General features: G+C 38.2%; 1 protein-coding gene across 1 annotated transcript; it reads left to right on the top strand.

Moving 5' to 3' along the window:
* Nucleotides 1–2,892: 2,892 nt before the first annotated feature.
* smarcal1 (SWI/SNF related, matrix associated, actin dependent regulator of chromatin, subfamily a-like 1) lies at nt 2,893–13,227 on the top strand. The gene is made up of 17 exons (XM_028022999.1): nt 2,893–3,531; nt 3,605–3,914; nt 4,745–4,795; nt 4,896–5,150; nt 5,240–5,290; nt 5,373–5,556; nt 5,762–5,912; nt 8,180–8,341; nt 8,426–8,491; nt 8,863–9,003; nt 9,340–9,567; nt 10,390–10,460; nt 10,667–10,769; nt 11,026–11,208; nt 12,322–12,422; nt 12,585–12,681; nt 12,811–13,227. Exons 1-17 carry the CDS (start codon nt 3,220–3,222, stop codon nt 13,009–13,011), a joined length of 2,667 nt encoding a protein of 888 aa, XP_027878800.1. The 5' UTR covers nt 2,893–3,219; the 3' UTR covers nt 13,012–13,227.
* Nucleotides 13,228–15,116: the final 1,889 nt, after the last annotated feature.

Below are 15,116 nucleotides of genomic sequence, written 5' to 3'. Positions count from 1 at the left end.
AGTTTGTCTGGTTTACTGCTGTGCAAAAGATTCTTTGTCAAAAAAATATTCATATTTGATTTTTTTTTATTGTGTAAAAGGTGTTCAACAAAAACAAGATGTCAATGAATGGATTCATTTTTAATTGAATATAGTCTAGACCATACATATCTCAGTCAGTAGTGTTTACACTGCCATGCCTTTGTTTCTTTCAGCATGCCGTCTTTCTTTCAAAGTCTGCATGCTGTTGTCAATACTGTTTCATTTTGTGAAAGGCAGGTTTTTACAAGTTTTTCTGTCTTAATCTGAGTAACAAATACCACAAAGCCACTGAAACTGTGTGATATACTTAAATATCAAAAAGTTACAAACTAACTTCTATCAGTAAAGTATAACTATTAGATTTTAATACAATCCCCCTCCTTGATGTCAAAGAGATCTACTCTTTGGATATTGTAGTAGAAAGTTTCTGCTGTTGATATTCAGAAAACACAAAAACAGAAAGTAATCTGAACTACTCTATGGAAAGTAAAAGTCCCTTTCGACTATCTGGTGTGGAAAATGTGAAAATATCAAACAAATGAACAAACTTGTTCATTTATCTACTACAGGGTCCCTCTTCCAGTACCTAATGCACGCTCACAATGTAGTAACTCTGAAGTCCTGCTAAACATTCAAAGTCAGCAAGGTTCTAATTGTCAGCAGTTTCTGAGCCAAATGCTTGGCACGAAAATCTACAAGATGCTTCTACAAAATGTCTTAGATGACACATCTCCCTGCAGGAGATCTGGTATGCTTGGATATGATAGTGTGAACAATGATTCATTCTTTTTACCATGTTAAAGTAAGCAGGTTGCTGTTATGAGAAGAGAGTTGACACAATTTCTGGGCATGTTATCATCAGGACACAAACAGGACACAAAACCACAAAAGTTTAGAGTCATATAATGGCCAAACTGTTGAATGAATCAGAACCTGAGACCTTGTTACTGTTATAAGGCCATCCTTAAATAAATTGGTCTAAAATTGGTTACAAGTTTTGGATTTGTGTTTCGTAATTCAATAAATTTAGTTCAGCTACATCACTTGAAGAACTGAACTCAAGTAAAGATTGTATATTGTTTTTAGAACAACCTAGAAATTGTCCTCAAAAATGGCATTTTGGTGTAACTTGCAATCTTCACTTTTCACAAAGAGTGAAAATTGTTTAATTAAAAAAAATTAGCATTGCGAGGAGTGCTGAAGAGGCCAGGAGGACACAGAGGGGGAGCAATTAACACCTGCAGCTGTACTGTACCATTCTGCAAAACTCTGTGTGAGAATTCAAATATAACAGCCATCAGGCTGTGAACATTAATGAAGGACCAACAGTAAACTGCCACACAGAGAGCTTACTCATGCTGGTTTTCTGCTCTGGTGGGAGAGTGCAACTGATTGCTCTTACATAACATCTCGAGTCTAAAGTGGTCCCTGATTAAATACAAGCTGAAAATAACCTCAATTGCTGATTATTTTAAACTTTTAGAAACAAATCAGACAATAACTCCACAAGTATTCAGTTTTTATGATCACCCATCTATGCAAAAGTTATAGTTTTATTTACTCTGCCTTAATATTTTTAAGCACTGTGCAATGTCATCCCTTGGTTCTTCAGACTTTAATTCTAGGCAGCACAGTGACCTACAAATGTGACTCAGTTACACCGGTTTTGTCAATTACAACGAGCCAAAATTACAGCAAACTATTGCAGAAGGTTGAAGAATGAAACCCAAAACATTTGACCCCAGGCAATCTATAAAAAAACCAAAAAAAAAACCACTAGTACCAAATAAGGAAATGTCTGTATGGAATCCTAAATCTGAAGTTTATAAAAATCCTTCAAAAAATTTATTATTCCAGCATATAGCAAATAGAAATTATCTTCGGAATCCTAACTGACCTGAAATTGAGTCAGACGTACTTTAAAGCAGTGAGTAAAAGGTTATGTTACTTAATATAGTGTTTTATGCACTTTTAATCTCTTCTAGGATTTGGGGTTATTTGAGCTTCTGATAGGCTAATCAACTGCTACCAGTTGTAAAAAAAATATATATACCTTGTTGCCACTGAAAGTTAAAAAGGAAGAGCAAAAATCCTTTCAGGTGCACAGAATGCAAAACCAGAGAAGAAAAAAGTCAAAATATGTAATGTCTAAACCCAACTAAAAAAAGAAAAAAAAAGGATGCTCTGCTATATCTTGGCCATTCATCATATTTTTAGCCAGAACAGGGCTGTTTTGTGTTTTGACTACTAGCAATTTAAAGAAATTTTGTATGTTTCCGTACTTTACTGAATGCAGTTGAAACTGACTTCTAATATATTCTTCTAGAAGGTTACTTAGCAGAGTTTTAGTTTAATTAGTCATTTTCTGTCATAATTCATAACAGACAACTGGTCCAACATGCGATCAAAACCACAAAATATAAATAGAATGTAATACAAATCTTCAGTAAAGAGCATATAATTAAATGCAATGTAATGTGCAAATGTGTAATGAGCATTTTTGACTGTTTTCATAAGACATTAAACTATAGGATTCTTAAGACAAATAAACCCAAAGGCAAAAGTTTCAGGGAGGAAACACAAGTTGTTTGTTTAAAACTTTAATTACAACTTAAAACAATGACAACACTTTTTTTTTTACTGAAAGCAATGCTGAAAAACGCCTTTTATAAAAATAGTGAATATGAAAATTGCTTATTAAAAATAAATTTCCAAATTATGCTAAAATAGATGTATCTCAGTGATAAAAATTGAAGAAAATAATTGGGGACTTTAAAAGCCATTTCTTTTAAGGGAACAGAGCCAAAAGACTTCAATCTTTCAAAACTATCTTACCTCCCATCACTCCTAGCAACCGCCACTTAACACGTGAACCGCTTGTTGTCATTCGTCACTTCCTGCGCGGCAGATCCTAAACTAGCTAAAAAGTTAGCAGCTGGTTCGGCTTGTTTTTATGAGGATATTCGGTAGTTTTGACGATGATGATGGTCATATAAGCTGAACAAACTCAATTGCCAGTTAAAGCGGAGTTATAATATCTTACCGTTGACGACACATTAGCCTAATTAGATGTTGGCTACCGTCTTTTTACACTTTAAGCTAAAAGCTTGGCCCTGTGTTTTCTCAATGGATCACAGTTTTACTGGTGACTGCGTGTTAAGGTGAGCTCGAATTTGTCTTAATTAGAAATACTTCACCATGTCCAACCGGCTGACTGCAGAGCAGCAGCGGAAGATTGAGGAGAACAGACGGAAAGCTTTGGAGAGAAGAGCCCAAAGACTCGGACAGCAGACTTCAGCGGGATTTAATGGTGCTTCAGTGCAGACAGATTTCCCCAAGCAGAGCGAAAATCACAGAAATCCTCCTTTGTGTGTACCACCACGGTTTATCCCACCTTTTAAAAAAGACTCACAGATAAGCAGTAATCAGGTCCACAGACCAAACCAACAGCCGCTACCTGGTACCAGCAATCAAGTCAACAAAGATACTCCGAATAACTTGTCCAGACAGGTGAGAAATTTGCGTAAAGATCTAACCTGCAAGAAGTTTTCCGTTTTCTTTAACCAATAAGTTATATTTTCAGGTTACTGCTCCTCCTCGGACAAATCAGCACTTGCAAAGCCTTGGGTCATCTGGTGGAGGAAGTGTTGGTGTGAAGCCAGTCCAGGCCATTTCTGTCACATCTGGAAGTGCAGCTGGTTCATTCTACAAGCCACCCAGCATACCTGCAGCGCAGCCTCCTCCAAGCTGCACCACATCGGCTGCTGCAAAGAAGGCTGCCATCTCTGTGAGAGGGAAGTGTGTGCCTCATGCAGAGGATCGTTTCAAGGTGGAAGTGGGCTATCATGCAGAGCTTATTGCCGTTTTTAAGTCCATCCCTTCCAAGAACTATGGTGAGTATCTGAGAGTGTAGCCACCTCCACACTTATGACATTTAAAAGAGACCATAAAAATAAACATTCTGTAAAAATCAGGGATTAGTTTGCAGTCTAATGAATCTGGAGTGAAATTTAAGTATTCGCCAGGTGAATATAACTGCGACTTAAAAAAAAAGCATGATGAAAAAAGAAATTTTAGCTGCACATTAGTCCATATCCCATTCTCTCAAAGTTGTATTTATTCATCTGTTTATCAAACTGTCCATTCATTTGTCAATGTATCCATGTGCCTGTTTACTTATCCATCAATATATTTGTTTGTCCATGCATCTGTTTATCCATCGATCTGCTTATTCAGTAATGTTGAGCCAACAATCATTGATAAAACCTCATCTTTAAATACATACCACAAATTCATGGTGAAATGTTTTGTTTTGTTTTTTTTTTAATGGCTAATGAACAGAATAGCGAGAAGCTTGAGTTTTTTAAAATTATAATATAATATAAACTCTGTAATGGAAAATTTGTACAAATTCTGGACACCTCATATATATTTAATCCTTCAGCCGATGCTCAATTTTGATCACTAAAGCCAAATCAATGTAACGTCAGTGAGGATTGAAAGAGCACTTAAATGAGATAAAATTTAATTATTTAAAAAACAACAACTCTTTTAATGATGGGAGCATTGTTGTGTTTTTTCCTGATGAAGAGAATAAATATTCCATAGTTGCAATAGACTAGATGCCTTGATTATTGTTGATCTGCAAATTTGTTTGATTTTAAGTAAGTATTCCAAGTTTGTACTTTCTTTTGGAGCAATGAAATCTTTTTCTCTGCTTTAGATCCTGCCACAAAAACATGGAACTTCAGTCTGGATGACTACACACAGCTGAGTATGGAAACTAATCCTAAGAACAAATCAGCTCTTTTAAGTAAGCTTATAGGTTGAAAGCATAAATTGTGGTGTGTCTGTATTTTGACATCCTGTTGCAGTGGACCAGGCAGCTGCCATTCCCTCGGTTACTCTGAGACCGCTGGAGGGAATCGGAGCTTTGGACTCGGCGCCCAGCCGACCCTGTGATGGTGCAGCACTGGCGGCGCTGCTGAAGCTGTGTAATGGCTGGCAGAAACCCGGTGCCAGTGTGCAAGGGCAGTGCATCCTGGTGTCGCAGACAAGGTTTGAGGTTGACATCCCTTACCATGCTGATGTCATCGCAGTGTTTAAGCAGATGCCAACAAAAAACTATGGTACAAAAGCCTTCCTTTTATTCATTTTAGGCTTTCCTAATGTTTTTGAGGTGTTCTAAATGTTTCCTCAAAATTTGCCTTTATTGCAGACATGAAGACACGAAAGTGGAGCTTTTCACTCGAGGACTACAAGAGACTGAGTAACGCCATTTTATTGCTGCGCTCCTTACTGTCTGTGCTGCCTTCACCATCTTGTCTAACCATGTCGTGTTTCTTGCTCAGTGGATTTGCTCAGTGGGATGGCAGGAGTGGAGGTGGAGCCTCTTCCCAGGGCAGTAATCCAGACGTTCGCTGCCAGGCTTAACGGGACCATCGCCAAGACTTCAGACGTCCCTGAGGCGGACCTCTCAAGCATCGACCCCACCCTCACCTCCACCCTTATGCCCTTCCAGAAGGAGGGAGTCAAGTAAGTGTATCTGGGCAGTAGCTACTGCTCTCTCAGCACAATATACCCAATAACTCAATACCACTTTACATATTTAGTTGTTCGTAAAACTCTGGAAATAATGAGTCTTTGTTGACCAGTTCAGTTTTAGGTTGTTTGCTGAGTGTTTTCTGTAATTTAATAATTAATTAGTAATTTAGATTTTTTTTTTAAAACTTGCCTGCAGCTTTGCAGTATCTAAGCAAGGCCGCCTCCTCCTGGCTGATGACATGGGCTTGGGAAAGACGGTGCAGGCCATCTGTATAGCGGCCTACTACAGGAACGAGTGGCCCTTATTGGTGGTGACGCCTTCATCTGTTCGATTCACCTGGGCTGAGGTACAAAAATAAAGCTAACTATTTAACTCGTACTCCTTGTTTGCATTTAATGATGGCCAAAGAAAAGAGACTAAGCCTTACTTATAATATAAGCTGTACTTATTAAATCATTGCTTTAGGTTTTAGACAATTTAAATTTTTAAATTCCCTACCTCTCCAGAATCCAATATTTATTTTTTTTCTTCCCATTGTTTTGTCACCATTTTTTATGTTACATTACAAACATGTATGGTATAGATCAGGGGTGTCAAACTCAAATACACAGTGGGCCAAAATTTTAAATTGAACAAAGGCGCGGGCCAAGGTTGAACATTTTATAAATAAATATTGAACAAGCAAGGCTTATATATATATAACTTAAAAGTGTAGGCGTGCATAATTGAGTTGCTAAAAATAATAACAAAACATATAAATGGCATATTAAATAAAATTTAAATAAAAATTGAATGCCTCCTTTCTGAGGTAAATGTCAAAATTTGCTTCGTACACAGGCTAATAAATTTGAAAATAAAATAACATAACAACTATGAATAAATCATTAAATAAACTATGAATAAACCATTCAGGCCTTGGAGTAACAAGAAAAGGTGCATAGAAAACTTATTTATTGCTCATTTTGCGACACACTGATCTACTCTCATGCAGCCAAGCCAGATACCTGGCATCTTTTCTTGGATGCCAGTTCATCAATGTCGGGGCTCAGAGTTTCAGCTGAGGAAACCTTCATTATCAAACAAAGGTGTTCGCCAGTCAGACGTCTCCTGTGAGACATTTTCGTCATCTTCACTGAGGAGAAAAGTTGCTCACATACATACAGTATGTAAACAGATATTCTGTCTCCCACCTGTCCAGAAAAGTTATATTTTCTGTCTTTCTTTTTGCCATTTTTTGGTAGGGTAACACAGTGACAGCTGTAGTATGCGGTCGCAGTGTGGTTTGGGGGAGAGGCACGGGGATGCGGGGTGCGCCGGGGCTTTCAACCCAAGGAGTGTGCAAGAAGACGGATCACCACCTTCCTAATACATCCATGTCCGCTACCATAAGTGCTACTGACACAGAGGAGGAGGCGTGTCTGCCTCTGTCCTGATTGATGCGCCAAAAAAACAGCAGAGCATTATAGGATTTGTAGTATAAGTGGTGAATGGGGCGTCACAGCGTTGCCACCGTATAATACCAGCGGGCCGGCTCTAATATTAATTTGAAATTGCCTCGCGGGCCAAATATAATTACACTGCGGGCCAAATTTGGCCCGCGGGCCAGAGTTTGACACCTATGGTATAGATGCAGGAAATTACTGTAGTCATGGATTTAGACAAGTTAAATCATAGTCAAGTGACATCAATAAAGCTAAAAACACTGAACATCTTCATCCTTTTCATTTTACCCTGTTAGCCATGTGATTCAAGTCTTTTGTTATTGATACGTGATTATTTTCCTGCAGAACACTTGTCTGGATCAGAACATGAATGAAGTCTTGTCTGAACTCAGAAAATGCCTTTAGGGTGTAAACTCTGGTGTGCAATAAGTGCATTTTTCTAATTAAATCTACAAGTTTGTATCAGATTCCAGCATTTGGAATAGAATGGGGAAAAAATAAAATTGTATTAGGAGTTTAGTGGAAACACAACTGTTTTTACAAATCCTTATTTTTTTCCCCCCATACTTCTTCTCAGCTAGAAAGCAAAAATAAAATATATTCAACTGTTAACTCTGTTAATTTGGCCCTGATTCCATTGACTGAGTTGTTCCTCTCTGAACAAATTCATCCCCCCTGTGGGTAATCACAGAGTAAACTTCCCTTCATAAAGGACATTTTCATGGACATTCAGACAGCTTGAAAGGTGACTGACAAGTAAATGGGAAGTAATTTGTGAAAAAACGGCAGCAGTGGAGACTTATGGGTTCATTGAGCCTGAATTGCTGGAGATTTTTGACAGCATGTCACTTGTAGGACACAAAGTAATGAATAGTAGCTAAAAAGCATACAGTAGCTCACGTATCTATCCATACCCGCATGCAGCATCATATGGTTGGTGGTAGCTATATATAGTGCTCATTGGACAAGAGACAATATCATTATCTAAAAGATAAAAATCTGAATTGCTTGTCCTTTGGCTATAATTTACCACCTGAGTTAAGTTTTTGTCCAACTGACAAAGAATAATAGTACTTTCTACACCCTCTCACATGAGGGCTTTAAACATAACCTGTGAATCTTAATAGTTGTGGTTCTTTTGAGGTGGTCCCTTAATGATTCTTGCCTGTAGGCCTTCAGACGCTGGCTCCCCTCCCTTAGTCCCGACAGCATCAACGTGGCGGTAAAGGCCAAAGAAAACATGAGATCTGGTTTGGTCAACATCGTCAGCTACGACCTGTTGAGCAGGATGGACAAGCAGCACGCAGGTCCTCCCTTTAACGTTCTCATTATGGTGAGCTGCTGTTGAATCGGCTCCTTCTTAATGATCTGTTAGTTTCTGTCTTTGAAATATGTTTCAAGCAACAAATCTGTGCAGGACGAGTCTCACTTCCTGAAGAACATAAAGACGGCTCGTTGCAAAGCCGCCTTACCTCTGCTGAAGGTAAGGAAACAGAATTTGAACCTTTGGGGGTTACAAAGGGTGGAAGTTCACTTTCCAGCAGCAGAATGACTCTAAACATACAGCCAGAGCTTTGATGGTTTCGATTAAAGCATTTTTATGTGTTATAATGGCCTAAATAAAGTCCATACCTAAATTTAATTGAGAATCTGTGGCAAGAAAATTGAGGATTTTTCTCTATCCAGTCTGAATGAGTTTGAGCTACTTTGCAAAGAGTGATGATCTAAACATTAATAGTCTGTATTTTGCAAAACAGATCGATAGCCCTAAAGACTTGCAGCTCTAATTAAAGCAAAAGGTGGTTCTACAAAGTGGTGGGTCCGATCTGAGGTTCTCTTTTTTTAAATCCTCAGGCAGCAAAGAGAGTGATCCTTCTGTCTGGGACCCCCGCGATGTCCAGACCTTGTGAGCTCTACACTCAGATTCTGGCTGTCAGACCTTCACTTTTCCCTCGCCTCCATGAGTTTGGGGTGCGCTACTGTGATGCCCGACAGGTAACATATAAGTCTCATAAGCACTTGAAGGCATTAAGTTTTTATTTCTCAGACTTTGGTTAATGTTTAATTCATGTGTGTGTGTCTCATTTGATTATTTCTATTTACATCCCTGCTAAGCTCTTAACAGGTAATGTTTAATTTAGTAGACTCAACCAAAAAACACATGATGAAAAAAGATAGTTGGATCAGTAACTGGACTAGATATTGGATTCTTTCTTATCAAGTTTTTATGAGCAAAATCTAGTTTGCCTTTTTTTGTGTTGTCTGTATCTCTTTTCAGTCGGTTCATCTTTCTCATCATTACATTTGCTCTCTGGTCTTTTCTGCCTCTAGCACCAGCAGAAGAACTGGGGCTGGGACTACTCAGGCTCCTCTAATCTGGGAGAGCTAAAGCTGTTGTTGGAGGAGTGTCTGATGCTGCGCCGCCTCAAGTCTGATGTCCTGTCCCAGCTCCCGTCCAAGCAGCGCAAGGTGGTCACAGTAACCATAGAAGGGGTCAGTGGCCGTATGAAAGCTGCCCTCTCGGCTGCAGCCAAGCAGCTGACCAAAACTCATCGCAGTGTAAGTTATGACTGTTACGTTGAGCTTTTCTTTTTAAATAAACCCCAAGATGACCCTGCCAGGTTAAGAAAAATATCAAAAACAAAATTAAGCGTTTTTCTTCCACAACAGAAACGTAACCTCCTTTGTGTTTCTGTTATGTAAAAACCCAGTAAAACCCATTGATGTTTGTGGTTGTAATGTGATAAGATGTGCACAACAAAGTATCTGAGCTTGTATCATGAATCAATTGATATTTTCTAATCAGTAAATTAAATTTAGCAATGCAATAAGGAGTTACTGTAAATATAAGAGAAGCAGCCATTTCCACAAGTTTTTTTTTTGTGGAAAAAAAACCTTTTTGTTTAGAGTGATAACCTCAAATCGAAGCTAATAGGTCAGACCGTATGTCTTTATTCATTTTATCCATATACAACGACATATTTAAATGAAAAATCCAAGTTTCACTGTCCTTGAATATTTCCAGTTCTAATTGTCTCATGAGTAAAACGCGATGCTGATGTGGCAGTGTTCAAATCAAAGTCTCTGTGACTAAAAGAAAGCGTGAAACTCAGTGGTTTCTTTAGGCAGGGAATACGGATGTTTGAGTTTTGCTCTCTGTGCATGAGGGAGTCACTTCAGGCTTCAAACACAGAAGTGGCTCTAAACGGCGAGGAGTGCTCCAGTCGAGCCTTATTTCAGTCTAATGGGGGCCAGTTGCTGAGCATGATTGTGCATAATCACAGTGCTCATCACAGTAATGGCAGTCGTATCAAATCATCAAACAGAATCCTGTCATTTCTTATCTTCTGCTCCTCCTTATCTATTTTTTTCTTTTCTCAGAAAATGGAGGAGAAACAGGCTCTGCTCGTCTTCTACAACCACACAGCTGAAGCCAAGCTGCAGGCCATTATGTGAGTTCTGTCGCCCTTAATGTTGGAGATCAGGGAGTCAGATCAGAGCTCGTTTGATGGATGTGGAGATAAAAATGTAAAAATGAAACAGGATCATTTGTCAGAACAATGAGATCAAAGTGGATCACGGATGGGACAAAGACTTTGTACGCAGATATTCCTATAAATCTCTGTTAAATGGCTCTGTGTTGCTCTGTCACGGCCAGGGAATATATCACAGACATGCTGGAGTGCGGCAGGGAGAAGTTTCTTGTATTTGCCCACCACAAATTAGTCCTGGATCACATCACCACCGAACTGCTTAAAAAGGTAAATTTCTTTCACATACCAATTACACATTTTCTTTAAATAAAGATTTTATGTTTCGTTTCTAAAAAGTTTCAAAATTCAAAAAGTGTGGCTTAATTTTGCATTCCTACGGGATTAAATTACTTACAAATGTTTTGAAAACTGTCTATAGTTTTGCATTTCACTTAACAATTGTATACTAAGTTGATTGTTTTAGGGTTGTAATGTTAGAAAAGGTGCTAAAGAGTATTCAAAAGAGCTTTTAACTTTCCAACAGAACGTCAGCTTCATTCGCATCGATGGGGCGACTCCTTCAGCAGAGCGGCAGCAGCTGTGTGAAAAGTTTCAGTTTTCATCCAAGTCCTGCGTGGCCGTGTTGTCTGTCACTGCAGCTAACATGGGTCTCACCCTGCACTCTGCAGATCTGGTGATCTTTGCTGAGCTTTTCTGGAACCCAGGGGTAAGTCATCACAGCTAGACATTTCTAACAGCTGACTCAAATATGCCGCACTGTCTGGTTGTGCTCTACAGGAAGCGCTGCAATCTCTGCTTTGTATGTATGTGTGTGTGTATCTCTGTGCGATATTTTCCAAAGCTTTGTTGCCTTGTGGCTATAAAACATATAAATGCTCCCCTAAAAGATCAATAGATCAATACTTGGCCATCATTATGTAATGAATAAATGAGAAAATGTGAACCCAAGCTGCCAGGCAGGAGATTAAGGAAAAAGGGAAATCAGTGATCTCTTGGTAGAAACATCCTAAAATCGCTCTGGTGAATGGATTAGTTTTATTCAAACAGAATGAAAAGAGACAAACAACCTATTAATAATTGAATTAAAAAAAGAAAATAATCAATATGTCTGAGAAATGTTAAGGCTCTGTTGTTCAAGAGGCTTGTATCCATCAGCTGTGGAAAAAATTTCTGACCTGCTGTTATACTCTTTCCCCTGGCAAGTTTTGCACAGCAGATGCTTTTCTGTTGGCGTAAAACTTATTCTGTACCTTTTTAGTTTACAAGCTTGAATTGCAGAAAATCCAGCTGCAAGGTTTACCTGTACCTGCAGATGTTGCTGTAAAAGTTTTGAGATTTTGGAGGCTTCTTTTTAAATCCAACATCTGGTTCTGGTTTAATTTTGTTTTAACATGTCCTGGGAGACTCAAAGGTACTGATACTGTACTAGTTTTGTGGATTTTTTCCTGTTTTCTACTGATATGATCTCTATTTCAGAATAACAAAATACTGATTATTAGTGATTTTTTTAAAGACCTGTCCTCCAGAAGAAATGTCTAAATATGTTGGGGTCTAGATCCATAATTTATATGAGATGCACTAATTTCTTCCTTTGGCAACAGGATGTCACAAAGTGCATATTTCTTATCCATGGTAATTGATGGATGGTGTCTTATATTATTATTTTTGACTCTCAGCACTGATCAGCAGGTTGTCTCATTCTCACAGAAGAATCCAATAATGATTTTAGTTCAGTTGTCGTCAGCAGATTGTTGACTTGTAGCAGCAGATGAAGCTGAAAAGCCTGCAGATCAATGGAAATGTTTTCTGTTTCCTGCAGGTTCTCATTCAGGCGGAGGACAGGGTTCATCGTATTGGGCAGACTAGCAATGTCGACATTCATTACCTGGTTGCCAAAGGAACTGCTGATGATCATCTGTGGTACGTCTTAATTGGGTGGAAGTATTATGTAAATTCAGAAAATATTCTCTCTTGTTAGTCATTTTTACACCTTTGTCAGCCACTAAACCAAAACTTTAGCAGTAGAGGGGTGTGAGGTAAAGTGATGTCTGCTGTGATCTAATTATTTACGTACTGATCCAGGCCAATGATTCAGGCTAAAATGAGCGTGTTGAAAGAGGTGGGTCTGTCTGAATCCAACCTTTCGGACAAAGCTGAGAACGAAAGCTTCCACTTAAAGGTAGGTTTTATATGAACATAAACAACAACTGCATTGTTTTGTTAAATTACTTCAAATCCCAATAAATCACATCTCACTTATGAAAAAACACTTGCCATGAGATCATCCTTATATCTTGTATTCGGCCAGGACCCGAATCAGAAGAGCATCATGGAGATGTTCCAGAGATCTTTCTCTGAGGAAGACGACTTTGATGAGGCCGTCCTAATGGAGGCTGCAAACGACTGGAAGGACGCTCCACCAGAAGCGGAGCCTGCTCCATACTGTGCTGGCACCAGTTTTAGCAAAGATCCCAACAAAAAGACAATGAAAGACTTCTTCACCAGATGACTGGGAAAACTGCTGTAAATTAAGAAACAATGTTCACTATCACCTAATTATTCCTTCACTGGAGCCAGACCTAGCTCCTGTTCTATCATGATTCAAGTTAAATGTTTCAGCTCTTTTGCAAATGTGAAATACACTAGAGTTGATCTTATTTCAAATGTATGTGTTCTACAATTAAAGGAAATGCCTAAATAAAACTCCAAAGAGTCTAAAATTGAATTGGTTCCTCAGTGTTGGTCATTAATTAATTTCACTTGAGGGAGATGGTGGATCACCTAAAGCTCACTCAAATGTTCTTTGGCTTAGTCATTTGACATGTTAGGGATCATGATCAATCTCCAATTGTATCTAAGTTGTTGGTTACGGTTTGGTTAGAAATACCATAAAACCTTTATCCAGGAGGTTTTTAGTTATCCACTTTGGCAGCTGCAGCTTTTGTGGTTCCTGGGTTGTTATTGCACAACTGAGTCAATTTCCTTTCGTTGGAGGAGAACATTTGAGTCAAAAGGGACCCAGTTGGATGTTCTGACAATAATGATCCCAAACACCAAAACTGATTTTGGAGCAGATCAATCAACCTCGATGATTTTAAAAAATGTTTGAACAGTGCCAGGAAATTAAATTAAATGAGTTCTACTATTTCTGATATGAAGAGTGGTCGAGTATACATCCAGAATTTTATCTTATAGATGCATTTTGTTAAAAAATAATTCAAATTATTTGAGACTGTGCTGAAAGAGGATGGCTCAAATAAACCTTAAAAATTATGGCAAGTGAGTGTATTTAAACATTTAATCGAAACTGTGTTGTCTTTAACACATTGTCAGAATTCTCCAGTTGTGGTCTGGAAAGGCTAGAAATTATTGTTAAACCGGGAACACTGCAGTTCCTCAATATAACACAGACACCACCTACTGATGGTGTGAAATGTGATGTTTTGGCTGTTTTTTCATCCCTGTTACTGAATTGAAAGCCTTTGTGTTCCCATGATACCACACATTATAATTACGAGAGAAAATGGGCTGATTTCTTTGAATTGAGCTGTTCTTTGTAATGGAAGGCGGCTGGGATTTAAAAGCAAGGAAGGAAGGTCATATTATTCAAATTGTCACTAATGATAAAACTCATTAACTCTTTAATGTGAAGATTTCCCTGCAACAAATAAATGGAGATGTCAGTCAATTATTTGACTTTCTTTCTCCTCCCAGGTCTATATAGTCAGAGGACCAACATGTTAGGTTTTACTTTGTCCACTTAGAGCATCTCTGGATGCTGCTTGTGACATTGTGATGATAAATAAAATCAGTTTCCTCTAAAGCGCTCCTTATGTTTAGAGGGACATTGCACAGTTTACGTGAAGGTAATATTTTCTGTTCATCCTTTTTCCATTTCAAAATATAAACTGAAATGCCCTGATGCCAAATGTGGGCACCCTCTACATTGTGTACTTACTGCAGCAGCAGCAGCCTTTAGTAAGTATGACAACTTGTCTACTTGTGGAGCTTTCTGTTGCCAGCTGAAAACCTTTCAGTTATTTTTTATCCAAGCCTCATGTGAAAAGGAGAAGTGCTGTCCTGCATGGACTCCTTATCACAGATTTTAGATTATGTGTTTGCTTCTGGTAGGTAAAGGACCACAGTCTATAGCTGATTTTGGAGTTTGATTTTGATTGTATTTAAAATCATTATGCTGAGATATAAGACTTCTTTCTTTGTCTTGTAAGACAGCTGCCCATTGTTTTTTTTCTCCAATTAATTTAATCAAATCCATCAAATATAATTTCTCCCCTTCTTTTTTCTTTAAAGAATTTATAAATGACCTTGTATATCAGACCAGCCTTGTTTCTAGTCATTTCCTGGGCAACTTGACCTGAAAATGTTCTTAGTAATCAAGACCTTATAATCCTGGCTGTTCCTATTAACTCTACTTTCTAAATTATATGACAAACTGAGAGATGGCTATTTTTTTCTCATAAAGCTATTTTCTGCCTTGTGGGCACAAATTTAATATTTTAGAGTAATTGGTAGATGTGAAGTAGCATATGATTGTTGAGAAAAGGTTTAATAAACAATATCATTTCAATAAGAAAAGGAAAAAAAGACTAATGG

The sequence above is a fragment of the Xiphophorus couchianus genome, chromosome 7, assembly GCF_001444195.1.
Source record: "Xiphophorus couchianus chromosome 7, X_couchianus-1.0, whole genome shotgun sequence".
Taxonomy (NCBI): domain Eukaryota; kingdom Metazoa; phylum Chordata; class Actinopteri; order Cyprinodontiformes; family Poeciliidae; genus Xiphophorus; species Xiphophorus couchianus.
Note: the sequence above shows the minus strand (reverse complement) of the source record. Positions and strands in the feature narration are given on the sequence as shown.

What these genes read in the sequence shown, in the direction of transcription:
- smarcal1 (XM_028022999.1), top strand. Translation starts at nt 3,220, where the DNA reads ATGTCCAACCGGCTGACTGCAGAGCAGCAGCGGAAGATTGAGGAGAAC. An exon ending in CATCCCTTCCAAGAACTATG is followed by an intron (nt 3,915 to 4,744) that starts GTGAGTATCTGA and finishes TCTCTGCTTTAG; the next exon opens with ATCCTGCCACAAAAACATGG. An exon ending in ACTGCTGATGATCATCTGTG is followed by an intron (nt 12,423 to 12,584) that starts GTACGTCTTAAT and finishes GTACTGATCCAG; the next exon opens with GCCAATGATTCAGGCTAAAA.